At 42.0% G+C, this 27,504-nt stretch overlaps 1 protein-coding gene across 1 annotated transcript in view; it reads right to left on the bottom strand.

Annotated features, from left to right (window-relative positions):
* Window positions 1–27,133, bottom strand: part of SLC9A4 (solute carrier family 9 member A4) — a 62,959-nt gene extending 35,826 nt beyond the window's left edge. Inside the window, exons 1-2 of the mRNA XM_053588660.1 lie at window positions 26,620–27,133; window positions 20,873–21,336 (exon numbers count right to left, since the gene is read on the bottom strand). Coding sequence (XP_053444635.1) covers window positions 20,873–21,336; window positions 26,620–26,875 — 720 coding nt within the window. The 5' untranslated portion in view covers window positions 26,876–27,133. The remainder of the gene's footprint in view (window positions 1–20,872; window positions 21,337–26,619) is intronic.
* Window positions 27,134–27,504: the final 371 nt, after the last annotated feature.

Below are 27,504 nucleotides of genomic sequence, written 5' to 3'. Positions count from 1 at the left end.
CCTTATATCCTGTGGCCTTGAGAAATTCACTTGTTAACTCTAGTAGTTTTATAGATTCCTGAGGATTTTCTACATAAACCATCATGCCGTCCACAAATAGACATATACACTATTTTCCTAGTGACCTTATCTTTATGGTTTTTTCCCCTGGCCTAATTAATAGAATTTTTGAGTGTGAATATCTCTTATCAGGTTGAAGAAGTTACTTACTCTTATTTTGCCAGTTTTTTTTTTTATTGTAAATGGGTGATGAATTTTGTCAAATGTTTTTCTGCATCTATTAATACAAACTTTCATTTTGCTTACATGATAAATGACATTAATAGGTTTTTCCTGATATTTAAGAAATTTATATTTCTGGGATAACTTACATAGTCATGATTTGTTATCCATTTTATAAGGCGTTGAATTTGATTTGCAAATATTTTCTTTAAGAATTTTTTTTGTCCTATACTTATGATACATATTGGTTTATAGTTTCTTTCCTTGCCTGGTCTTTGCCTGGTTTTGGCATCAGGATAAACAAGACTTCATAGTATAGTTGGAAAGTGATCCCTCCTCTTCTATTTTTGAAAGAGTTTATGAAGAAATAGTTATTATTTCTTCCTTAAGGTACAGATAAGATGTCATATTTTAAAATTTGTTATTTTTTATTAGCATTATTTACTACTGTCTTTACCATTGCCTTACTTTTGGTAACCTGAGGTTTACTTTGCTCTACTTTCTACATTCTTCAGGTGAAGCCTTACATTATTGATTTTAGGTCTTTCAAGTATTTAATATAAGCATTAAAAACTATATGTTTTTCTTAGAACATATCTTTAACTGCACCCCACACATTTTGAAATGCTGAATTTCCATTCTCACTTAATGTAAATTATCATCTTTTTGTAACTTTTTTCTTGAACCGTGAAGCATTAGAATTGTGTTGTTTAATTTCCAAGTATTAATATTTTCCTAGACATTTTAAAGTAATTTATTTTTAGTTCAATTTTGTTGTAGACAAAGAATATACTCTGTATGATATCAGAGCTTCCAAAGTTATTAAGGCTTCTTTTATGGACAAATATTTTTGGTGAGCATATTAAATGCCCTTGACAAGAATATTTGGCTTGCAGTATTGGGAATAGTGTCCTATAAATAGCAACCAGGACAAGGTGGTTGATAACATCCAGATCCCTCATGTTTTGCCAATATTTTGCTTATTTTTTCCATCATTTTCTACATGAAGGGTTTTAGAATTTTCTACTATTATTGTGGAACACTCATTTCCTGCCTTCCAATATACCAATTTTTACTTCATCTATTTAGGTGCACTATTATTATCAGATGCATACACACATGATTTTAGGTATTCTTGATGCACTGGCTTTTTATCATTATGATATATCCCTATTTACTTTTATAATACTTTCTATCTTTATATCTATTTTGTCTGATATTAATGTAACCTTTCTTATGCTTACTGTTTTCCTAGTATACATTTTTGTATCCATTTACATTTAACTTATTTAAGTTTTTGTAATTAAATTGTATTTCTTACAAATAGAATATATTTGGATCTTGCTTTATAATCGGTTGTGGTAATATCTGGCTTTTAATCAGAGTATTTAATCCATTAATATTTAATGTACTTAATATTATAGTTGCATTTAGATCTACCATATGATTGTTCATTTTGTCTCTACCTTACCCCATTTAATGCTGCTTCCTACATTGATTTTTATTTATTAAGTACTTTTTAGAATTATATTTTATCTATTGATCCTACCTCTTTGTATTATGTTTAGTGCTGCTCTACAATAACATCCTTAACTGTTTATAATATCCTTTGGATTAACATTCTACCACTTCACATAAAACAAAGAAACTTTATAACACATAGGTCTATTAAACATACTAACTTTAAACCATCCTTAAGAAACAAAGTGAGAAGTCCCTTTTTGTTGCAACATTAAGTATCATGAATTCCTTTGACAATGATAGCTAAAGTCCTAATGATAATGTATTGCATTTTTTTTATGACCACCAACCCTCCTAGTCATGATAGTCATGGTCCCCACAATGCTCATGGATCTTTGTAAGGGTGACCTCTATGACACAACATCTGAGACCTCCACTCAAGGGCAACAGTAGACAGATTCTTAAGAAGCTTGTCTATAGTTTGGGTACTATGAACTAGCCTGGAGAGAAACCTTCTACCTCATTAAGAACTATAGTAACTGTCTTTTCACACAAACATGAAGAGAATTACCAGGTGTGGATGACTAAACACAATGAGATAGATTACGAAACCAGGAGGCACCATGAAGAACTGTGAGTTATGAGGACACAAAACTATGAATAATAAAAACAAAGAGAAGGGAGAAGATGACTGAGTAAATGACATGGAGCAGAAAGAGAAATAAAAGCATCTATTTGAAAAAGCAGCAGAATCTGAGCAAATGACCAAACATCCGGAATGAGGCTCTGGAATGACAATGTGATACTGGGGAACTATTTACCCAACACTTCCTTCCCTCCTAGGCACCTTGTGCAATTGTACTTTTAGCTTCTTTGAGGATGGTTGTCACTGTGTGACTGTGCCTGGCTGTGTTTTGAGTTTAAAAGAGTTTTGAATAGAAGGGATAATATGTCACTTCTGGGATGGGCATTTGCTTGCTGAGGAGACTCTCCAGAAATCTCTCTCCTCTCTGGCACAGTGACTGGCAGTGATCAATACAGTAGCTGCTCTATCAGCCCAGGACCTTGAGTATCCATTACAGAGAGAGAGAGAGAGCTATGGCTAGCAAAAGAGGAGTAGTGCAAGCAAAAAAGAGACCTCAATTGCTTCTTTTTTTTTTTCTTTTTTATTGTTGGGGATTCATTGAGGGTACAATAAGCCAGTTTACACTGATTGCAATTGTTAGGTAAAGTCCCTCTTGCAATCATGTCTTGCCCCCATAATGTGTGACACACACCAAGGCCCTACCACCCTTCCTCCTTCCCTCTTTCTGTTTTCCCCCCATAACCATAATTGTCATTAATTGTCCTCATATCAAAATTGAGTACATAGGATTCATGCTTCTCCATTCTTGTGATGCTTTACTAAGAATAATGTCTTCCACGTCCATCCAGGTTAATACGAAGGATGTAAAATCTCCATTTCTTTTAATGGCTGAATAGTATTCCATGGTATACATATACCACAGCTTGTTAATCCATTCCTGGGTTGGTGGGCATTTAGGCTGTTTCCACATTTTGGCGATTGTAAATTGAGCTGCAATAAACAGTCTAGTACAAGTGTCCTTATGATAAAAGGATTTCTTTCCTTCTGGGTAGATGCCCAGTAATGGGATTGCAGGATCAAATGGGAGGTCTAGGTTGAGTGCTTTGAGGTTTCTCCATACTTCCTTCCAGAAAGTTTGTACTAGTTTGCAGTCCCACCAGCAGTGTAAAAGTGTTCCCTTCTCTCCACATCCACGCCAGCATCTGCAGTTTTGAGATTTTGTGATGTGGGCCATTCTCACTGGGGTTAGATGATACCTCAGGGTTGTTTTGATTTACATTTCTCTAATATATAGAGATGATGAACATTTTTTCATGTGTTTGTTAGCCATTCATGTGTTTGTCAGCCATTCTGTCGTCTTTAGAGAAAGTTCTATTCATGTCTCTTGCCCATTGATATAAGGGATTGTTGGCTTTTTTCATGTGGATTAATTTGAGTTCTCTATAGATCCTAGTTATCAAGCTTTTGTCTGATTGAAAATATGCAAATATCCTTTCCCATTGTGTAGGTTGTCTCTTTGCTTTGGTTATTGTCTCCTTAGCTGTACAGAAGCTTTTCAGTTTAATGAAGTCCCATTTATTTATTTTTGTTGTTGTTTCAATTGCCATGGCAGTCTTCTTCATGAAGTCTTTCCCCAGGCCAATATCTTCCAGTGTTTTTCCTATGCTTTCTTGGAGGATTTTTATTGTTTCATGCCTTAAATTTAAGTCCTTTATCCATCTTGAATCAATTTTTGTGAGTGGGGAAGGGTGTGGGTCCAGTTTCAGTCTTTTACATGTAGACATCCAGTTCTCCCAACACCATTTATTGAATAGGGAGTCTTTCCCCCAAGGTATGTTCTTGTTTGGTTTATCAAATATTAGGTGGTTGTAAAATGTTAGTTTCATTTCTTGGTTTTCAATTCGATTCCAAGTGTCTATGTCTCTGTTTTTGTGCCAGTACCATGCTGTCTTGAGAACTATGGCTTTGTAGTACAGACTAAAATCTGGTATGCTGATGCCCCCAGCTTTATTTTTGTTACAGAGAACTGCCTTACCTATACGGGGTTTTTTCTGGTTCCAAACAAAACGCAGAATCATTTTTTCCAAATCTTGAAAGTACGATGTTGGTATTTTGATAGGAATGGCATTGAATAGGTAGATTGCTTTGGGAAGTATAGACATTTTAGCAATGTTGATTCTTCCCATCCATGAGCATGGTATGTTCTTCCATTTGTTAATATCCTCTGCTATTTCCTTTCTGAGGATTTCCTCATAGTTTTCTTTATAAAGGTCCTTCACCTCCTTCGTTAGGTATATTCCTAGGTATTTCATTTTCTTTGAAACTATGGTGAAGGGAGTTGTGTCCTTAAATAGCTTCTCATCTTGACTGTTATTGGTGTACACAAAGGCTACTGACTTGTGGACATTGATTTTAAATCCTGAAACATTACTGTATTTTTTGATGACTTCTAGGAGTCTTGTGGCTGAGTCTTTGGGGTTCTCTAAGTATAAGATCATGTCGTCAGCAAAGAGAGAGAGTTTGACCTCCTCTGCTCCCATTTGGATTCCCTTTATTTCCTTGTCTTGCCTAATTGTATTGGCTAGAACTTCCAGCACTATGTTGAATAGTAAAGGTGACAGAGGACAACCTTGTCTGGTTCCAGTTCTAAGGGGAAAAGCTTTCAGTTTTACTCCATTCAGTAAAATATTGGCTGTGGGTTTGTCATAGATAGCTTCAATCAGTTTAAGAAATGTGCCACCTATGCCTATACTCTTCAGTGTTCTAATTAGAAAAGGATGCTGGATTTTATCAAATGCTTTTTCTGCATCTATTGAGAGGATCATGTGATCTTTATTTTTGCCTCTGTTAATATGGTGGATAACGTTTATGGACTTGCTTATATTAAACCAGCCTTGCATACCTGGGATGAAGCCTACTTGATCATGATGAATGACTTTTTTGATGATAAGCTGTAATCTATTGGCTAGGATTTTGTTGAGAATTTTTCCATCTATATTCATGAGTGAGATTGGTCTGAAATTCTCCTTTTTGTTTGGGTCTTTTCCTGGTTTTGGTATCAGGGTGATGTTTGCTTCATAGAATGTGTTGGGGAAGATTCCTTCTTCCTCAATTTTTTGGAATAATTTCTGCAGTACAGGAATAAGCTCTTCCTTAAAGGTTTGATAGAATTCTGGTGTGAAGCCATCTGGACCAGGGCATTTTTTGGTTGGAAGATTTTTTATTGTTTCTTTGATCTCAGTGCTTGAAATTGGTCTGTTCAGGAGCTCTATTTCTTCCTGGCTGAGTCTAGGGAGAGGGTGTGATTCCAAATATTGATCCATTACTTTCACATTGTCAAATTTCTGGGCATAGAGTTTCTGGTAGTATTCAGAGATGATCTCTTGTATCTCTGTGGGATCAGTTGTTATTTCCCCTTTATCATTTCTGATTGAGGTTACTAGAGATTTTACTTTTCTATTCCTCGTTAGTCTGGCCAATGGTTTATCTATTTTATTTATTTTTTCAAAAAACCAACTCCTTGTTTCATTAATTTTCTGAATGATTCTTTTGTTTTCAATTTCATTGATCTCTGATTTGATTTTGGATATTTCTTTTCTTCTACTGAGTTTAGGCTTAGATTGTTCTTCTTTTTCCAATTCCATAAGATCTCTTGTGAGATTGTTGATGTGCTCTCTTTCTGTTTTTCAAATGTAGGCATCTTAAGCGATGAATTTTCCTCTCAAAACTGCTTTTGCAGTATCCCACAGGTTTTGGTAGCTTGTGTCTTCATTGTTGTTATGCTCAAGGAAGTTAATGATTTCCTGTTTTATTTCTTCCTGCACCCATCTGTTATTCAACAGAAGATTGTTTAATTTCCATGCCTTTGGGTGGGGTCGAGCGTTTTCGTTAGAGTTGAGTTCCACCTTTAGTGCCTTATGGTCTAAGAAGATACAAGGTAAAATTTCAATTCTTTTGATTCTGTTGATATTTGTTTTGTGTCCCAGGATAGGATCAATTTTGGAGAATGTTCCATGGGGTGATGAGAACAATGTATATTCTTTATCTTTGGGGTGGAGTATTCTATATGCGTCTATCAAGCACAGTTGTTCTAGGGTCTCATTTAAATCTCTTATATCCTTGTTTAATTTCTGTTTAGAGGATCTGTCCAGCTCTGTAACAGGAGTGTTAAGGTCCCTTGTTATTATGGTATTATCAGATATCATATTGCTCAGACTGAGTAAGATCTGTTTCAAGAATCTGGGAGCATTTAAATTGGGTGCATAAATATTTAGAATTGAAATGTCTTCTTGTTGTATTTTTCCCTTGACCAATATAAAGTGACCATCTTTGTCTTTTTTGACTTTAGTTGCTTTAAATCCACATGAGTCTGAAAATAAGATTGCAACTCCTCTTTTCTTCTGAATTCCATTTGCCTGAAAAATTGTCTTCCAACTCTTGACTCAGAGCTTTAATTTGTCTTTTGAAGCCAGGTGTGTTTCTTGCAGACAGCAAATGGATGGCTTGTGTTTTTTAATCCAGTCAACCAATCTATGTCTCTTCAGTGGGGAATTCAAGCCATTAACATTTATTGAAATAATTGATAAGCGTGGTAGTATTCTATTCGTCTTATTTTGTGAGAGTCCATTGCTTAGTTTTATCTTTTGCATCAGTGTGGAGGTTAGGTTCTGTCCTTTAATTTCTGAGTTTTTACTTTGCTGCTGATCCATTGTGGTGGTCAGTGTGCAGAACAGGTTGAAGTATTTCGTGTAGAGCTGGTCTTGTTGTGGCGAATTTCCTCAATGTTTGTATATCCGTAAATGATTTGATTTCTCCGTCAATTCTGAAGCTTAGCTTAGCAGGGTACAGAATTCTGGGCTGAAAATTGTTCTGTTTAAGTAGATTAAAGGTAGATGACCATTGTCTTCTTGCTTGGAAAGTTTCATTAGAGAAGTCTGCAGTCACTCTGATGGATTTGCCCCTGTAGGTCAACTGGCGCTTAGTCCTGGCAGCTTGCAGAATCTTTTCTTTTGTCTTGACTTTGGACAGGTTCATCACAATGTGTCTTGGAGAGGCTTGGTTAGAGTTGAGGCGACCTGGGGTCCGATAGCCCTCTGAAAGCAGTGTGTCAGAATCTTTGGTGATATTCGGGAAATTTTCTTTTATAATATTCTCTAGTATGGCTTCCATTCCTCTGGGGCATTCTTCTTCCCCTTCTGGAATTCCTATAACTCGTATGTTGGAACGCTTCATAAAGTCCCATAATTCTGACAGTGAACATTCTGCTTTCTCTCTCCTCTTTTCTGCCTCTTTTACTATCTGAGTTATCTCAAAAACTTTGTCTTCTACCTCTGAAATTCTTTCTTCTGCATGGTCTAACCTGTTGCTGATACTTTCCATTGCATCTTTAAGTTCCCTAATTGACTGTTTCAGTTCCTTCAGCTCTTCTATATCCTTTTTATATTCTTCATATCGTTCATCTCTCATTTGATTCAGTTTTTGAATTTCCTTTTGGTTATTTTCCACTTTATTAGCAGTTTCCTTCATTGTTTCCATGATTTCTTTCATTATTTGCAACATGTGTATTCTAAATTCCCTTTCTGTCATTCCTAACATTTCTTTATAGTTGGAATCCTCTGCAGTAGCTACCTCATGGTCCCTTGGCGGGGTTGTTCTGGACTGGTTCTTCATGTTGCCTGGAGTTTTCTGCTGATTCTTCCTCATGAGTGATTTCTTTTCTCTGTTTCCTTGCCCTAATTTTCCTTTCACTTCCTCTTGCTCTTTAAGTTCTTGTGCCTGTGGACTAAGGGTTACAGGACCAGAAGGGTGAGAAGGTTGAAGAGCAAAAAAGGGATGAAAAAAAGGAGGACCGAGTGATAAGAAAAATAGAGAAAGGAGAGGGGGTGGGTAAAAGGAATATTGACAAAAAGAAGAGAGGCACAGAAAGAGGGAGACAGAGCAATATAGGTGTACAATAGGGTACTTTGGTACAACCTTAAAAAAAAACCCACCTTCTGGGGGTGCCCAGTTGGGTGGTTCCCTTTAGGTCAGCAGCTCTTTGCTAACCTGATCAGACACAGTACCACACCTCCACCAAGTAGAGAGGAAAGACAAAAATGGTATAAATCAAACCAAAACAAGCAAACAGAAAACTTTACGGGATAAAATTGGGTGGAAAACCAAATAATAGCGGTAGAAACACTAAGAAAAATGAAGTTCTAATTATTGAAATAGGCAGCAATGGGAAATTATAATTAAACTAGCAAAATTGAGAAAGAAAAAGGATCTGTATGGAAAAGGTTTAACTTAAAAAACAAAACAACAATCTACAACATCAAAATAAACAAGAAAAACAACCAAACCAAAAAAAAAAAAAAGAAAAAAAAAACCACAACCAAAAACAAAGCAGTATATATATGTTATTGAATATTGTCTGGGCAACACGTGGTCTTCTGGGGTATGAGATGTTAATCACAGTTCTGATACGACTGGAGGCTGCTAGTTTCTCAAACCCCAGCAGGTAGACACCCTAAATCTCTCTTCAGCCCACTTAAAAGGCTCTTTGAACTTGTTCACTGGATGAGCAGAAGCTTTCCCAGGGAAGTGCTTGTCGCTGGAATAACTGCTGAAGTGGCTATCCACTTACCCTGTGTGCCAAAACTGGTCTCCCTCTGCCCCCGAGGGTTAGGACTGCAAGGCGGCTCAGACCCCGCCCTTAGGCTACTTGGTCGCTGGGTTACCTGTTCCCACCGAATTCTAGCTCTGCGACCCTGAGGGCGGAGCTTGCCGGGGCAGATCACTCACAATGGCTGCCTGTGACCCAGAGCCAAACACTATTAGCTCCGTCTGGCTCAGCGGCTCAGACTGGGCCCTAGACAATGGCCAAAGTTCTCTGCACTCCCGCTCAGGCTCTCCCCAAGGCAGTTCAACTGAGTGCCAAGTCCAAAGACACCAAAACAGTTCACAGGTAAGGCCTTTCTGGTTTGCAGTCTGGCTGCTACTGAACTTACAGTTGCGGGCGGGTTTAGACTGATTGAACACACGCGACCACTTGCCGGTTTTCCACTGTTTTAGTCCTCCTCTTGGGGTCCAGAAGTCTCTCGCTGACTCCCTGTATCCTCTCAGGGGTGATGATAGGCAGATCCCACCAGCCAGAGATGCCTGGAGTCCTATCTCTCCAGACTCACGGTGCCCAGATGCAAGGAAGCTGTTACTCGGCTGCCATCTTGCTCCACCACCTATGAGACCTCAATTTCTTACACGTAGGTTTGGAGAGATATTCCATAGCATAAGCTACTTCATCCTGATGGTAAGAGATCCATGATCTCTAGCTTCTGAAATTTCTAAAACAAGTTTGGTTCTATTCTCAGCCTTTGTAGGGCCTCATAACAAAGCGCTTACTATTCCTGGGCTCCTGAGTGGTCAGCTATGGGCTGAGATGTGTTTCCCCAAATTTCTATAGTGAAGTCTTAACCTTCAGTGCTACAGAATGTGGCCATATTGGATATGGGGTCTTTAAAGATGTAATTAAGTTACAGTGAGGCCATAAGAGTGGGACCCTAATCCAATATGACTGATGTCCTTGTAAGAAGAAGAAGGGACACCAGAGAGGGTACACAGAGAAAAGGCCATGTGAGGATACAGCAAGATGGCTGGACACCTGCAAGCCCAAGAGAGAAGCCTCACCAGAAACCATCCCTGCTGGCACCAGGATCTTGAATTTCTAGACTACACAACTGTGAGGCAATAAATGTCTGTTGTGTAATCTTCATCATCTCTGCTATTTTATTATGGCAGCCCTATAGACAAGTGCAGACTCTATGTCTTGCTTATTGCCTCCGGTATCTGTGTAATTAATCCCCATTGCTTGGGCTTACCATAAACTCTGTTTCTTACAAACAAAAGGCCTAACTAACTACTGACCTTGTACCCCTGTGAAAAGTACTGAAAGTTCAGAGCCATAGCACCATACAGAAAAGTGACCTTTTCTTTACTGTGTGACAGATACAGATATGACAAAGAATGTCATAAAGACCTGTACTCACCAATCTTAAATAAAAAAATGAAAACGGTTAATTTCCTAGCTTGTATTAATGGTCACTGGCACAGTAAACTCTATCATGGGCAGTTCTTTGCAACCACTTGCTTTGACTGTCTCTTACAGGAACCCAACTACGATGACCAGCAATACCCAGGAAGTCCTTCAGAATGATGTAAAAGACAGAAGGGAGGAAGCTCTTTGTCCTTAGACCTCACTCCTAATGAAAAAAAACAAAACTAAACAGAAGACCCACAGCAGCCCAGGTTGGGAGAGTTAAACATGGTTTTTTTAGCAACACTCCCGGGGTCCATATCCCTGAACGTTCACTGCTTACAACCTCAGGGAACAGGGGTCAAGGTGGTGAACTGAATGGTTGTCAGAAAAATTTAATGAGGAGGAGACAAAAGTATGAGTGTGAGACAATAAATCCTTTTTATTGACTTAGGGTGCAGCAATGAAGTCCCTTAAAGAAATTTCTTTCCACTTTTGACAATCCTGAGCTTGAAGAAAGATAAACCATTGCCACAGTTCGCAGCTGCAGTTCCCACTTACTTGCCAAAGGCTCCCAAATCTGCATCTTCATGGATCTTTGCCCAGGTTCTAGCCTCCTATTTCTAAAATGATTGAATAATCCTCTGAATGGCCTGTAGTACCTCAGACTCGGCAGTTCAAAATGACCCCAAGAGTAACCATCCACCCTCCAGCAACACCTGTTCCCCACCCATCATGCCCTCCAGAGACCTGCCAAGCCCGACACCCCTTAGTCTACGCAAATCTTATTCCTCCATCACTCCCTGCACCAACTGGGAACAAAGACCTTAGGACTATCTTTTATTATCTGGTATCTGTGCACCTGTGTGATGTGACTGATAATTTGAAGCCTGTTTAACCTCAAAACTCCTTTAACCATAAAAGCAAGCATCAGATGTGACCATAGACTAAGTCAGCATGGGAGTTAAGGCAGGGTGGGAATATATGGGTCTGGGGCTCGAGGGTTGGTGCACTCATTCCTTTCTAGATGGGACTTGTGCACTTAGTTCTGTTCTGTGGGCTTTTGCACTTGGCTCTATTTTGTGAATCCCTGTGCTTGGTTCTATTTGGGGGCTTCCCGCACTCGGCCCTGTCAAAGACTAGCTCTGTGCTTTGTCTTCATGAGAAGAAGCTTGCTCTGGCATGGTAGATAGAGCAGTGGCTAACAGAAAATAGTTGCTCAGTAGTATTTTTTTGAAACATAAAAGAATGAACGGATGGATGGATGATGATTAGGACTCAGGGAACCTTTGGCTCCACACAACATGATTGAACTTCACCTTTAAAATAAAGGAGTTGGAGTTTATGTCTCAGCTGTCTCCAGAGGTGTCAGTCTATCACTCAATAACAGCCGAAGCTGTTTGGGGGGCAGGGGCAGAACATGTGGATTAACACTGCTTGGAGGCAGCCTCAGTGGCGCCCTCCCCTACTCTGATCCTTCTAAGCAAGCCCAACAGGTTTTACTGGTCATCCATTTATGCAACCCTTGAGGAAATTAAGACCATCAACCATCACCTCCCAAAGAACCAACTCATGGTTTTTCACGTGACAGGGAGCAGTTTTCATACAGCAGTTCAACAGACCCTGGAGAATGCATGACAGGTGGCGCCGGTGTGGGGCATCTGTTGAAAACCGCAAGACGAGGAAACCCTCTAGGCCAGCGGTTCTCAAACTATGGGTTGCGACTCACAGGAACTGTATTAAAGGGCTGCAGCATTAGAAAGGTTGAGAACCACTGCTCTAGGCCATGTGTTCATCCCTGGCCAAGGATTTCCATTAGCTTTTTAAGTAACCTCCTAGGAAATCTCTGTGGCTGGAAAGTATTATAATAAAATCTGGAAGAATAGGCAGGTCCGTGGTGGTTGTAGGTTAAGAAGAAAAATTTACAAATGACAAGAAATAAATCACACGTTCACAGCTTGTGGCTCATCAAAGGCAGAGAACAAAACTTGTTTGTTTTTGCATCCTTAGCACTCAACCTCACACCACTGGTGTTGAAAAAACTGCTCCCACCTGCTTTTCTGTACTCCGATTATTCCTTGAAGAGTAAAAGAGAGATTGCTTTTCTCCCTAAGTGTTTCTTTTCCAAATCCATTTTTATAGCTGTTCAACCCTACCTCCTGGCAAAGAAAGGGCAACTTGATAACCAGGGGTGCTTTGTCCTTTTTCCTTTCACCTGTGAGCTGGAAAGAATTCTAACCACCCGTAAGTGGCTCACAGTGTAGGCTGATTGAAAACCCATTTGTACCATTTAAACTTCAAACATTTTGTTTCTTTGGCCAGAAGAAAATGAACCAAACAAGTGTTTATGAATCAAACTTGAAGAATGTCAATGAAATAGTAGTTGAGTGCCCCTCTGGGCCTGTACTGCTGAATGACTAGCCTATGCCTAAGGGACAGGACTTTCAGGCTGCTGGTTAAAGGGAGAGTCTGTGGCTTAGACCCCCCAATGTGCAGGAGGTAAAGGTATCATTCAGCGTGGAAAGTTAAGAGGCAGATTTGGTGAACCCCTGCCCCAGCCAACACACACTTTGGTCTGCTGGGACCTGCACTGAGCTGCTCCTTATTTTCTCAGCTCCTTCTACCTCCTCACACTGGTCCAAGCTTCATCCCAAGTGGCAGCTGCAGGCTGAGGAGATCACCAGGCCAACCTCCAACCTCTGAACATTTGGCTGAGAGCACATGACTGAAGACAAATGCCTGGGTCCTAGGCTAGGTGGGCATCATCAGGGGAAGGGGAGATGCCTCACAAATTAGGGCACTTACAAAGACTTTGCATATGGGGACATCCTCTCTCTTGGTGCCTGACACCAACCAAACTAGAAGACATGGCCCTGTTTGTCTGAGGTATAGGTGAGTCCCCATGTCCATGCCCACAGACAACAAGCAGATGGCCTTTCTCGTGTGGCTCTGCCTCTGGCACATGGGAAGGGCAAGGGGACATTTGCTCATCACCTGCCACAAACCAGGCATGTAGGAGTCCTATTTCATGTCCTCCACCCAGCCATCCTCTGAGGTTGGATTGATCATTCCCATTTGTGGAAACTGAAGGACTTGCCCCTTACTCAAGACCACCTTGTCCCTTACTCAAGACCACCCAGCCTGTAAACCCACATCTGCTCTCTACTCTGAGCTCCGTACACCCTTGGCCAGAGGACACTGTCTGCTTGTACACTTTCTTCCTCTGGCTTCTTGTCCTTGGAATCTGGATAGAATGAAAGGAAAGAAAAAGATGGCACAGTAAAGCTACCGCCAGATTCTCTTCATGTTTGTGTTCTTCTCTCAGAAGACTCGAGACTGTGAAGTCCAGACTGACAGACAGGACAGGGTGGCCTCACCCAGGGGGTGGGGAGAGCCCTGTGCTCAGAAGCGCTTGTGCAGAGGGCTTCCATGAATGACACCAAACACTGATGGGCGCACTCTGTGCAGTGCTGTTCGGAGGAATGCCTTGTGTGTGTATTCATTTCAACCCTTCCACAACCGGCCTTTGTGCAACAGACAGGAAACTGAGACACAAAAGGATTATGTGCCTGACATGAAGTCACACAGCTTACAGGGAGTGGGGGCAGGACCCAAGTGAAGTATATGACCTCCTGTCCATACTCTTTTTTTTTTTTTTTTAGGATACTTTATTTGTTTTTAGAATCTAGATGTATCTTTTATTTTTTCAAAGTGACCCCTGGATCGTATCCTTTGTTATTTATTGCAATCTCTTGATACTCTTAAACAGGACATACTTGAGTGAGGGGCTCTTCGAGGCAGGGAAATATAAGCCAGAAAAAAGCATGAAAGAACATTTGCCCTGGAACGAACAGGCCAGATGCACAGTTCACCTTCACATACCCTCAGTCCAGGACAGTGTGGGCACAGGACAGGTGCAGCATGAGGTGGGACAGGGGCTCTGGGACGCTCCTCTGCACCCAAGCCTGCCCCTGGTTTCATCACACTCCTGGGCTTAGGCTCAGAATGCAATTCTGAGGCTCGGCGTTGACAGTTTTTCTGAGGGAAAACAACCTACTGAGCTCACTCTTGGGGGCAGCGAAGGAAGCTGTGGCCATTAGAGACCAGCTGTCCAGAGAGGCAGGCCAGCCCCAGGCCAGCCCCCGCCTGTGCACTCTTCCGGTCTCCACCGCTCCCTTCCTCACGCGTGCGTTCACCCTTCCTGCATTAGTCATTTACTCAGGGACCAGATGCTCAGGGCCAGATGCAGGGTCCTAGGATGCAGGTGCCAGGAGGGAACGGCTGGGAGGGAAGTCAGGACACACAGCAGGCGGCCAGTCAGTGAGGACAGGCTGATGCAGGGAGGGTCGGATGAGAAGGGATGACAAGAGGGCAGAAGGGCAGGACAGCTGAGTGAAGGGTCTCTGCCAGAACTGGCGCTGGGGATCGCTTCAGCTGAAGGGAATTGCTGGCTGGGCCCAGCAACACGGAGGTGACCTTTCACTCTGACCGTCATAGACTAACTCCTGTTCGATAAGTAGATAAATGGCTTCTCTGAGAGTCTGTGTGTTTATAATGAAGAAACTTGGGCACATGGTGATCTGGCAACTCACCTGAGAGCCCCAAAGGACCAAGAAGGGCCAGTGCAGAGATGAGAACCCAGAGGGTCTGCATCCGGGGGTCTCTGCCCTTAATTACCATGCACTGCCCCCACCTCATGAAGCTGTCATGAGGCTTGACTGAGGAAAACTGCATAAGCACCACCCATCGAGCCCACTAGCTGGAGCCGACTGGCTACAGAACTTCTGCCCCCACCTCCAGCACTGTGCTCCTGCAGGATGGGACTCCGAGGCAGCAAGATGCCATCTGAAGATAACACTGGGGGAGGGAAGGAAAGCAAGAGGAAAACCACTCCAGGGCAGAGAGGGAGAGGTAGGAAGGGGCAGCGTGGAGGATGGCCCGTGGAGGGCAGAGGCGCCCTGGAACCAGGCTGCCTGGGTTCCTTTCCTCAGCTCCTGTCCGTTGAGCCCTTTAGTCTCTCAGATGAGGTAGAGGAAGCTGGGAGATGGTACAGAATGGGAGATAGAAACCTTGGTGGCCTCACTTTGTTGCTTGTTCAGCAAGTAGATCCATCCAGGAAAACCAGGGAGGGTCATGAATACAGAAAAATCTTCCCTACCTTCAGTTAGGCAGGGTCGTAGTCTAAATCAGTTGCCTATGCAGAATGAGCTGCCCACCGCACAGTGTCCACAAGCTGCTTTGACAAAAAAATCTCAGCCAGCATTCGATATAAATGTCCTAGTCACCCTGCAAGCTGAGGATGGTGGCAGCATCCTCATTTTATAGCAAAGGAGGCATGAATCTTGCCCAGAGCCACATGCTACAACCAACCTAGCAGCTGTTCTATTTTGTTGCAGTTTGGCCAGGGCCAGGTTTGAACCTGCCACCCTCAGCATATGGGGCCAGCGCGCTACTCACTGAGCCACAGGCGCCACCCCCGCTGGTCTATTTTGGAGAAAGAGCACGGGCTTTCCTCCCTGGGCCTGAGCCCAGCTCCTCATTATAACACCTGGGCTCTGCCCTGTCCTCCCAGCTCTTTGAGTTGGAAATTCAAAAGGTAAGAAAAAAAGAGAAACCAGTTGGAAGGAAGCTGAAGTGAACCTCCTTGTCTCCTCTGTCATACGTCGGGCGTCCTCTTTTGCTTTATTTTACTCATTTGTGAAATAAGGGTATTCATTCATGCCTCTTAGTAAAATTAAAGGATTTAGTAAAATACTACCAAATAAAAAGTGACCCACATGGGCTTGGAAAAGCTGCCACACGTGTCTTTCTGCTGTGATTTTGGTCATGAGATCTAACTGAGTGTAAATACTGGTTATTCAATCTTACAAATATTCTTTATTGTTAAAAAATTGTATATATTTCAGTTGTACAAGGTGATATTTTTATATACATATATGATATGGAGTGAAGTGATACAGAGGTCAAGCAAATTAACATGTCCATCTCCTCACATTGTGACCATTTTTCCATTTGTGTCTGTGTAGGGGCTAAGAAATCTACTCTCATGTTTTGCAAATTCCAGGACACAATGCAGTATTTGTTATAATTTTGAAGTTGTTTGGATTTCGTCTCTGCTCTCTTTGCTTCCTGTTAAGGTTAGATTTCAGTGACTAGAGTCCTAACCTAAAATATTTAATGGGAAGGAACATGATTTTCCACTTATGTGAGACAAGAGACCTGGAGGCTAAGATTCATTTCAGCTGTTCTGGGGCAGCTCCTTCTCTTTGATAAGAAGGCAGCTCTTTGGCAGATGAAGATCTGTAGAGTTGTCACACATAAGCCGCAATCACAGGCCACCTTCTGGATGACTCAGACTTTCTGCAGAAAGGGTATGCTTGTGACTGCTGCCCTTGAGATGGCTCCTTCCTCAATGAAAGGGTAAAGTCAAGGCCCTTAGCTCAAAATACAACTGGAGGGCAGGAACTACCCGTTGCTTTCAAGCCACCTTCTAAATCCAGCCCTGGAGCTGCTCTGGTTTCACTTAGGGACCCAGCACACACTTAATACTCACTGTGCTGTGGGTAACCACAGGGTGACCCGGGAGTGACGTGTGGGCAACACCACCGGAGCCAACGTCACAGTAGTTCTGCCCAGCAGAGGTCATGGCAGCGCCCTCAGCAGATACTCTGGTCACTTGAAAATTATAATTTTATTCTGAAATGCTCATTCTTTAAAATGTCACCCTAGAAGCAATCAGTTTTTTGGGAAGTCAAACATATGTTGCTAGCAAATGAACCCCAACCAGAAACGAAGCCAAGAGTGGGTAAGATGTGAAATTTAGATAACTCAGGGTGAAGTCAGGCTGCCCAGCAGTGCCACAGCGGCAGCAAAGTCAAATGCTTTCATTGGTAATTAATGGAGTTTTTTTCTTGACGTGATTTTTTTTTTTTTTTTTTTGTAGATCGTATCATAGAGTTCCTGATGAAGAAATAGTGTGTACTAGGAAAATTAAACAGGTGGTATTTAGAAATGTATTTCATAACCTCTCTAATAATTTATGAAGCAGAAATCAAATAATTGCCTCAAAATGGATGGTCAAGAGGTGGCCCTGATGTTATCACAGATGAAGGCTGTCAAGGGCATTCTCAGTAGCAGGGGTAAGAGTAAGCACAAAAGCCTAAAAAAACTTGGATATGAACGAAATAAGGTTATCTCTGGGAGGTAAACAAGGAAGTGAACATGTAGTGGCTCCAAATGGATTCCCAGACAAGGCCTCCATTGTAACAAACTTATACCTTTGTAAAACTTACTCAATTGTAATGAAGCAGGAAATATAAAAGTGTCAAAAGAAAGAATGCGTGGGGAAAAGGGACCCTCAGGGGCTAATGGAGCCCAGTGTGGGAAGAGATGTTCTAGGCTCAGCATTAGTTTAGAGCAAGACACCTCAGCTTCTCTCAAACTCAAGACAACAGATAAGCAGTCCTCAAACTTCAACAATCACCTCAAGTGTTAAAAATACAAAATTCCAGGTTCTTCCCCAAGACAGTCTGAGTCGGTGGGTATAGGGTGGATTTAAACACCCCGAAGACTCACCAAACCCTTAGTGTGAATATGGGGCATATGGCCTGAGGTCTACCCTTTAAGAAGTGAAGTGTCTGAATCCTACGGGCAGTCTGCAGCCCAAGCTCCGCTGGCAGCTCTCTGACTACATGGCTGTTTGTGAGGTTTGACCAGCATAGCCTATACAGGCCTGATGACTCCAGTCTCTTGACTCAACAGTTCGAGATTCTAATTATGAATACATAAATTGACTTCTAGCTTCATGTATAGGTCTCCTTCACTTGATAAATCTGCTTAGATAACTTGGATTATTTTCCAAAAGAGACTTTTCCTCTCTGGACTATTTTTCCATAAAGTTTTCACAATAAAAATACTGCATGCCATGTGAATTAAACAGTTAATTGTAAAGGGAGAAAAATATATAAAAAAAAAAAAAACCAGAGTATTTGCATATCCTTTGGTTAGACAAAATCTCTGGAAGTAAAATATTAATCCCAAGAACGATAAAAGAGTACATTAGTAGATTTCACAACATGAAAGTCCAAAACTTCTATAGGATAAAAGATACCATCATCTAAAAGAAATTAAGTGATAAAACAGAAAAAAACAGTTGGCTTTAATGTAACATTAAAAAGTTTAACATTAAGATAATTTATTGAGTTCCTACAAATCAGTTTTTAAAAGCCAGTAGCCCCAAAGAAAAATAGGCAAGATACAATATTTACGTACAATAATCAGAACATACATATTCTAAAAAAGTATTTATTGTTGGGCAGCACCTGTGACTCAAAGGAGTAGGGCACTGGCCCCATATGCCGGAGTTAGCTAGTTCAAACCCAGCCTCGGCCAAAACTGCAAAAAAAATAAATAAATAAAGTATTTATTGTTTATCTGAAATCTGAATTTAATTCACTGTCCTGTATTTATTTATTATTTATTATTTTATTTGCAGCTTTTGGCCGGGGCTGGGTTTGAACCCACACCCCCAGCATATGGGGTCAGCAGCCTACTCCTTCAGCCACAGGCACCGTCCCTGTCCTGTATTTTTTTAAGCCTGTCAACCTTGAAAGGATATAGACTTTCAATTTACAGCATGAGAAACAGGAATGATCCACAATGGTTGAAAAGTTACTGAATATTATCAGGCAAATTAAGACAAACATTAGTAATATATTTTTGCTCATTAGTGTGGAAAACATTAAGAAAACAATGCCCTTTCTTGTCAAAGATAAAAGAAAATACACATTTAATGTACTGTCTATGGAAGTGTAAGCTAATAAAGACATTGCAGAAAATCTTAGGAAACTGTGGTGTAATGCCCCAAATTAAGGCTCAGTGTTATGTGCTGCCTCGACATTGGGAAAATTAGGAAGACTTCAAATGGCCTAGCCATAAGTTCTCCTCCCTAAAAAGGCCGGTGGGTAAGGTCCCCAGCCAAACAAATCTCCTTGTCAAGGGGACCAGCCACAGTTCTGCTTATCACTGAGTAGCAGACTTCAATTTCCTGCCAACCCACAACATTATTCAAACAAGCCAATCACACCCTCCTGGGAGAACCAGGGAACACCTCACCCTCTTGTTACTACTAAACCTGCCTCCCCGGGGCTGCGAGTACATGTGAATAATAAACTGCTGTTGATCTCATCTATTGGTGTCTGATGTTATGTGTTTGGCCATCTCCGTAACTCTGGAGTCAGAGTCTCTCCACATATTTAAAATTTAACCCGGACGTTTCACTTCAAAGATAATATCCTATAAAAATATTCACAAATGCAAAAAGAGAGGCATGCAGAAGAATATCCGATATTCACAGTAACATTGTTTATAAGAGTGAAAAATCACAAACAACCCATCAGGAGATAGTTAAATAAATGATTATCAACCTATGAAACACCATGGGACAGCTGAAAAGGTAGAGAAAGAATTCCAAGACTTGTTACATCTAAGCCATACATGTAATACACCCACTTTATGAAAAAAAAAAAAAAAAAACTACATCTATGTGTATATATTTTTAAGCACAAACCATGAAGATGGGAGGTGATGAACTGGTAAAAGTTGTCTCTTGCACAGAGGGGAGAAGAGAGAAAATAGAAGATTTTGTGTTTAGTCCTGTATGGTTTTGTGCTGTTTGACTCACACTGAAAATGCATTCTAATATTAATGTGCTCTGATATAAATTTTAAATTAAGAAAAGTATTTAAAACCTAAGAAGGTCAAACCTAGGTCCTTCTCAGCCTCCTCTCAGAAGGAGGCCTAAGCAAGAACCCCTCATTCACCTTTTTCATAGGAGTCCTGCAGTTGAGAGACACATAAGCTAACACGTTTTTGCAAATCTTCCTTCCTCTCTCCCCTGAACCCTAACTTTTTTTAACGTCATTTAATGCAACTTTTTTAAAAGCTTATGAAAGGAATGGAGTAAGGTCTGAAGAATATAAGAAAATAAAAACACAAGTTACTACCTTTGCTAATGTGAAAACTCAGAATAGCCATTCACTATGGTTTCTGCTCCCTAAGTAAAAAGCTAAATTTAACTCAAGAGTTATATGTGCCCTCTGAGGCCAGGGGCGGTGGCTCCGGCCTGTAATCCTGGCATTCTGGGAGGCTGGGACAGGAGGCAGAAGGATCCTCCTAGCTCAGGAGTTCCAGACCCGCCTGAGCAAAAGTGAGACCTCTCCCACCCGGCGCAGCCCCCCTACCCCCAGTCCCGTCTCTACTAACAACAGAAAAATTAGCTGGGTGTCGTGGTGGGCACCATAAACTCAGCTGCTTGGGAGGCTGAGGTAGAAGGATGGCTTGAGCCCAGGAGCTTGAGATTGCTACGAGCTAGGCTGACCCCTGGGCAACAAAGTGAGACTCTCTCCCAAAAACAAAATCATAAAAACCAAAAAAAGAATTTAGCAGGCTTGGGATAGGCAGGAGGCGCTAGTGAGCCGATCTTCAGGAAGACCCGCATCCCCGGACACCCCGCCAGGACGGAAGCCTCTCCCTGCCCCGCAGTGGCCCCGGGGTCAGCCTCCGGTGCCCGCCCGCCGCCCTCGGCCTCTCACCACACTGATGCCGTCGTTGAGCAAGGCCTCCCCGAAGATGATCATGTAGAGCTGCTCATTCACTCGCGCTTTCTCGAACACGGCCAGCACGGCCGCGGGGTCCACGGCCGAGATGAGGCTGCCGAACAGCAGGTTCTGCAGCAGGTTGACGTCGCCCAGCCCGAAGGCCTTGACCTGGCAGATGAGGTAGAGGGACAGGCCGATGCCGAAGGCATTGACCAGGGCGCCCAGGCCGGCCCACCACAGGATGGAGCCCAGGTTCTCGAAGAAGGGCCGTGTGGGCATGAAGTACCCGCCCTCCAGCACGATGGGGGGCAGGAGGTACAGGAAGTAGATGCTGGAGTCCATGACCGGAGGCGACTTGTGGTCGGTGCCGAAGATGATGGCGCCCACCAGCACCCCCACCAGGATGAGCAGGCAGCTTTCAGGCATGAGGTGCGGCAGCCTGTGGTAGAGGTGGAAGCCTGGGGAGGAGCAGAGAGCCGCAATTAGAGGTTTGCAAGTGACAGACTGTATTCGAGGTCTTGAAAAGCCACGCGGGAGGGACCTGGGCACACTGGCTGGCTTCCCTGAGCCTCAGCAGCCACATGCAGCAGGAGCTGGACTCTGGGGCCGTCCATGCGATCGAGTACTTAACATGCCAGGCTCGGCGCAGGTGACAGCACCATCCTCAGCCAGCTGTCCCCATCCCCCCCTTCCTTCCTGCCTTCCCAGCGTACTGGGGACTGAGAGGACACCTGAGGGAAAAGGAGAGCAGAGGCTGCAATTCTGCACGTGGGCACTGCACACGCTGCCGTGACGCCCCCGGGGGTCTGTCCCAGGCATCCAAACCTCAGCTTGTTCCAAACCTCCCTCGTCCCTTTCCTCACTTCACCAAGCAAACACACAAAAATGATAGTCCTTTATTTCGTCTCCCTTAATTAACCCATGGCACTGCCAACTGGGTCAGCCACTGATGAGGGACACCAGGTCCATTCTCAGAAACTTTCCTCCACCACCTTCACACCATCAGGCAATCAGCTCTGTTTCCTCACTCAGCACTGGCAGTGACTAAAGGCCATCCCCACCTCTCCACTTCTTCAGCCATCACCTTTGTGTAGGGTCTTCCCATTTTCTGTCCTAATTATCACATTGTCCTTCTGATCTCCAATGTCACCCTAAGCCCCAGGGCTATCCCATCCTCCACTATCAGGGGATTTTTACAACTCAAGTCTCTGACTCTCTCTTCCCCTCTCCTAAGACTCAGAAGGCACACAGAACACTTCATAGATTGTGAACCAAGGACATTGGTTGAGTGTCCCTGTGCAAAGACCCACACACTGTTAAGGACTGTGAGAAGTAGGTACTGCGATTCCCACTGTGGATGGAGTTTTAGAAACAAGAACTGAACAAATAAGATGAAAACAATATGGCATGTAAGTATATAATGAAGTGCGCATTGAACATCCCAACAAATGTGTTAAGAGGTTAGAGCTCAGCAGGTCACACACCATGCTGTTCTCTCCCCATTTGGCTCCCGGAAACCCTGCACTACCTTTATACACATCTTATACTATAGCCAGCCAAGGGCCTTGTCCCTCTGGAGGTCCCCTGTCTGGTCTCCTTGCTCTGTTACCATGGCTTGGCTTGTACTTTTCTTTGGTCCCTTTAGGTCCTGCTCAAACTTTGAGGATAAACTTTTCCCAGCATCCTCCTGATTTCATAATATATTTCCCTCTGAATTATCAAAGCATTTTATCTGTACCTATCTAATAACAATGATCCTTGCTTACCACTTTTAAGTATGACCTACGAATCTGTGAACTCCCCAAACTCAGAGGAGTTTATATCCCCATATCTCCCCAAGGGCTTAGCAAAGTATCTTGTGCAAAACCACTGATTTATTTGCTGAAATCAGATTTATGTGTATAAACGAATGAATAAAAAGGTTAAATATTCATCAGAGGCTTGGTACCTGTACCACAGTGGATACAGTACCAGTCACATACACCACGGGTGGTGGGTTTGAACCCGGCCCAGGCCAGCTAAAACAATAATGACAACTGCAGCAAAAAATAGCCGGGTGTTGTAGTGGGCACCTGTAGTCCCAGATTCTTGGGAGGCTGAGGCAAGAGAATTGCTTGAGCCCAAGAGTTTGAGGTTGCTGTGAGCTGTGACACCATGGCACTCTACCGAGGGCGACATAGTATCTCAAAAAAATAAAAATACAAAGTAAATATATATGTATATTCATCAGAGAAGCTTTTGCATGGGAAGAAGCTGAACATGTCATTGGAGAATGCTGGCCACTCTCATATTTGGATACCAGAATGGGGGATGTTTTAGAAGAGCAAAACTTTGAAAGCAAAAGAAGAGAGACAGAAATCTCCCAGCCAGAGATTTCTGACATGCACTGAGCAGGTCCACTTGGCTGGAGCAAATTTTCAATCAGGAAAAGTATCAGGAGAGGAGCTGGAAGATGATTTTGAGCCAAATAACAGAGGAATTTGAATTTAAAACTAAAGAAGGTGGTGGATGGCCTTCTTCCCATACACGATGAGGAAGCAGTGAATGTCTGCCTAGGAATTATTAGGTTTGGTCATCAAAAGAGGTCATGAGGCTCCCCTGACCACAGCTTTGAACTTCTCGTTCACTGTAAGCAGGCAGGTTAATATAATGAGGTTTCATTATCATGGGGTATGATCCCCACCCCTACTTCTATTTCATGGGCTTCAAGGCCAGGGAAAGGATCCTTCTAGAGTGCTGGCTCTTCATTCTCTAAAAATGACTTCTTCCCTGTTCTTCCTTTTCCTACCCCACCTTCTTCCCTTTCCGCTTTTCTTCCTCCTTTTCCTTCATTTTCTCCTCCTCCTATTCATCTTCCTCCTTCCCCTCTCCTTCCTCTTCTCCTTCCATTAGCTTTTATTTTCATTTTTAATTTTTTTTTAAAGACAGAGTCATCTGTCATCCTGGGTAGAGTGCCATAACATCATCATAGCTCACAGCAATCTCAAAATCTTGGGCTCAAGCAATCCTCTTGCCTCAGTTTTTCTATTTTTAGTTGAGAAAGTGTTTCGCTTTTGCTTAAGCTGATCTCCAACTCCTGATACTCTAGGTATCCCAGAGTGCTAGAATTATAGGGGTGAGCCATCGTACCTGGCCCATTAGTGTTTATTTTAACCAAAGGTAACTTTTCTTAATATGTTAAGGAGGTGGAACAGCCCATATTGTATGGCTCCCCTCGTTTGGCCCCACTTCCAGGAATCCAGTTTCCTGAAATGGATCAGACATTCAACTGCCTTAAGTCAAGTTGCACCCTGCCCGGCTTTAGCAGGAAGAGGCTACATACCCGTAAGTAGGGCACTGCAAAAGGAAATGCTGTGTGTATTTCACATTTTAAAACTCTTCTCTCTTGCATGATAGACAATAGAGTCAATCACTTTGAGGTTCTATAGTTTCAGTGCTTGGAACAGACACAAACAGTAAAAGAAAGGCCTGAAAGTCAAACATGACCCCACAATTCCATTCCTCCTGATGATTCAGGGAGCATTCTTTTATGATGATGCTCCAAGAGATGAAACTGAAATAAAATGTAAACCACGAAGTCGGAGATGACTTTGCATTATTTTTGTCCTATAATATTTTTATCATATACATGCATAGTTGGGTATTTTAAAAAGGCCTGGGGGGAGTTTGGATGTTTTTCTGCCAGACTGCCTACAGACAGTAGCAAGTTAACCTGTCTTCCCATTAGACTACTCCCTTGAGGTCAGGGCCATTTCCATGTCTTACGTGGTGCTCAGTAAATATGTCTGGACAGAATGAGAAATCAAAGAATGGATCCTAATAATGACAATGATTGTAATTATATTCTGATTCAGGTTGTATAATAAAATCTTTAAAAAAGAACCCTAAGAATTCCACAGTTTCAAAGTTTTATAAATTATCTCCATCATCATCATTATTATTATCATTTTACCCCTGGTAAATAAGCCATCATAGATCAAACTCTCAGCCCAGCACTTGACACGTAGTATATATTCAATTAAATATGGCTTTGTCTCCCCCTCACTCCTCATTTCCACATGGAATACAAAAATAATCTGAATTCTTGAAGACTAGTAAATATGAAATTATATTTGAATCAACATATTCCAGCTAAGTCATTTTCTTTTTCTGAAGTATGCTGGGGATTAAATCAACATAAAAACCAACACTTCTATGAACAATAGTGTTGTTATGTGTTTTTCACCCTGTACTGAGTCTGGGTACTTGCAACACCTCTAAAGAACAAGCCATGTTTTACACTAATATAAAACTAAAACTAAGATAAAATGTACCCTTTCCACATTTAGGTGTTTACTGATAGAATAACTAGCTAGTCAGTGACCGATCTAGTTTCCTGATTCCCAAATCAATATCCTCTTGTGCAGAGGAATTGGGTTGTGCAGGGAAGTGGTGGGGGGACAGAATTTCTAGAATTGTTCACAAAGGAAAACTCCAGTACCAGGTGAAATCACCTCAAATCATAATCAGCGTTCATGTGGTTTTGAGAAAGTTTTTAGACCTTTTAACACTCCCATTCTGAACTGGGAGTGTTATTTATTTGGAAATTCATTTTTATTTGAACATTTAAAGATGTCAGACTTTGTATAACTTAATAATTTAACAAATGGCACAAGAGTTTTCCAAAGAACAATTCCCATTCAATCTTCACACTTCACTAGCTCAAAAATAGCAGTTATAAAGGACCATCTAATAAATACATCACTGTCCCCAACACCCATGGTATGGAGTTAAGACGAATAGATGGAGCCCGCAGAAGTTAACTGCTAGACCTCAAGGCTCAACCTATATTTTACACCTATCCCATAGGAAAAAAATGTATATATGTGCATCAAAATGTTTCACAGATTCTATCTCAGTAAGGAAACCTTGTATCCAAACAACATGAAGTTTTTAAATGAGGCAAAGGAGACATTATGCTTAGTAATGGAGATAATTGTATCAATTTTCCACTTTGAGATAAGTTAGTTTTAAAGGGACAAGGTGATGTGGTTAGGGATTAAATAGTCACACAGTATCACTTTGGTTTTGAGCACAAAGAACCCTTGATTGGAATTTAATCCATTAATTGAATTCACTTTATTTCACAAAGAAAAAAAGAGGTGCCCCACTGGCTCTGATTGGCTTAGGTGTAAACTTATATTTTACAGGCAGATATTATCCTATATGCCCCCCCACACCATCACTGAGTGATAAGAGTTACCTGTGGTTGTCTTTCCCCTTGCTTTCTGTAAATTTTCAAGGAGCATATGCCACTTTTAAAGACTTCACAGTGAGGGCTGTTGATGAAGCCCACAGTTACACAGCCAAGAGAGAAGAAAGAATCTTTTACAGAAGAAACATTATGATGTTTCTGAGATTTCCAACCTGCCTCACTCCTATGTCTACATATAGATCATGAATACATTTATGCATTGAGACTTTTACATGCCTAATAATGTCACACTGTTGTCACCTTGAAATGAGAAGGAACCAAAGCCCAGGACCCAGAAGAATACTCTTAAATTTCAAAGCACAATCCTGAAGCATTAAATAGCTTGTTAAAGGAAAGCAGTTATGACTTTCCCTTGACTTCAGGGAGGATAATTTTTTATTTAATAGCAGTAACAATTAAAATCCTCTTAGCCCATCATCTGCAAGGCATTTTCACATTGATTATCTTGTGAAAAACAACTCTTCAAACCAGGTGTCTGGGGACTTACCTATTTTTGCAAGAGATGCTAAAAGTATCCAGAGGGTGACCTCATAAGGAATTTGCACATAATCATAGTCCAGTTCAAAAACAGATATCCTCTCATCTGGCTCTGAGCTGGCTGCAGCGAAGCGAGCATTAGGTGCATGCTGGGCAGTGGGATTTGCAGGCTTGTTCGAGTCAGAAGATGCTTCAGAGCACTCAAGGGCCACCAGCAATAACAACCAATTGCCAGGACTGAAAGTCACAAACATTTGCAAATCCATACTTGTCCGCTTCTCTTACCTAGCTGTGTACCGATGTCTGCCACACATTTGAAGTGATGAGCAGCTGCAGCCACCTGGGTCAAAGGTAATGCATGTATAGTCCCTGGGTTGTTCCAAGAAGACTCGGAGCCTGTCATTGAGTTTTGCATGTAGATGTTGTCTAATCTTCTTTAAATCTTTTGTGTTCTGGCAACCTGGCTTCTGGCTCAATTGCAGTCATTCAACAGACTTGTTAAAAGTCCAGGACTCCAGAAAGTAGCACTTGCATCCGATCAGGAATTGAAGAGAAATTTATGAAGGGAAAATGATATCTCTTCATTTAAAGCCATTTCCTCGCTTCATTGCATACTGGTTTTGTCTTGTGGGTGAAAATTTAAAAGGACACTACAGTCACTCTAGTCACTTTATGTATCATTGGAGTCCTGCTATTGAAGAAGGGAATCCTTCCCTCTCTGTCAGATCCCAGCAAGGAGCGACCTGCCCAGCACCTGTTCCTTCTCTCCTCCCCCAGCTCTCTCACTTGTTTTGAATAACCAAGGCTGCAGGTAACTCTTGAACTACACTTAATTATTTGCTCTGATTGGACTTTTGTAAAGAAATGCCTTCTCTGGGTGCTCGCCAGAGGTTGC

The sequence above is a fragment of the Nycticebus coucang genome, chromosome 4, assembly GCF_027406575.1.
Source record: "Nycticebus coucang isolate mNycCou1 chromosome 4, mNycCou1.pri, whole genome shotgun sequence".
In the NCBI taxonomy this organism is placed as follows: domain Eukaryota; kingdom Metazoa; phylum Chordata; class Mammalia; order Primates; family Lorisidae; genus Nycticebus; species Nycticebus coucang.
Note: the sequence above shows the minus strand (reverse complement) of the source record. Positions and strands in the feature narration are given on the sequence as shown.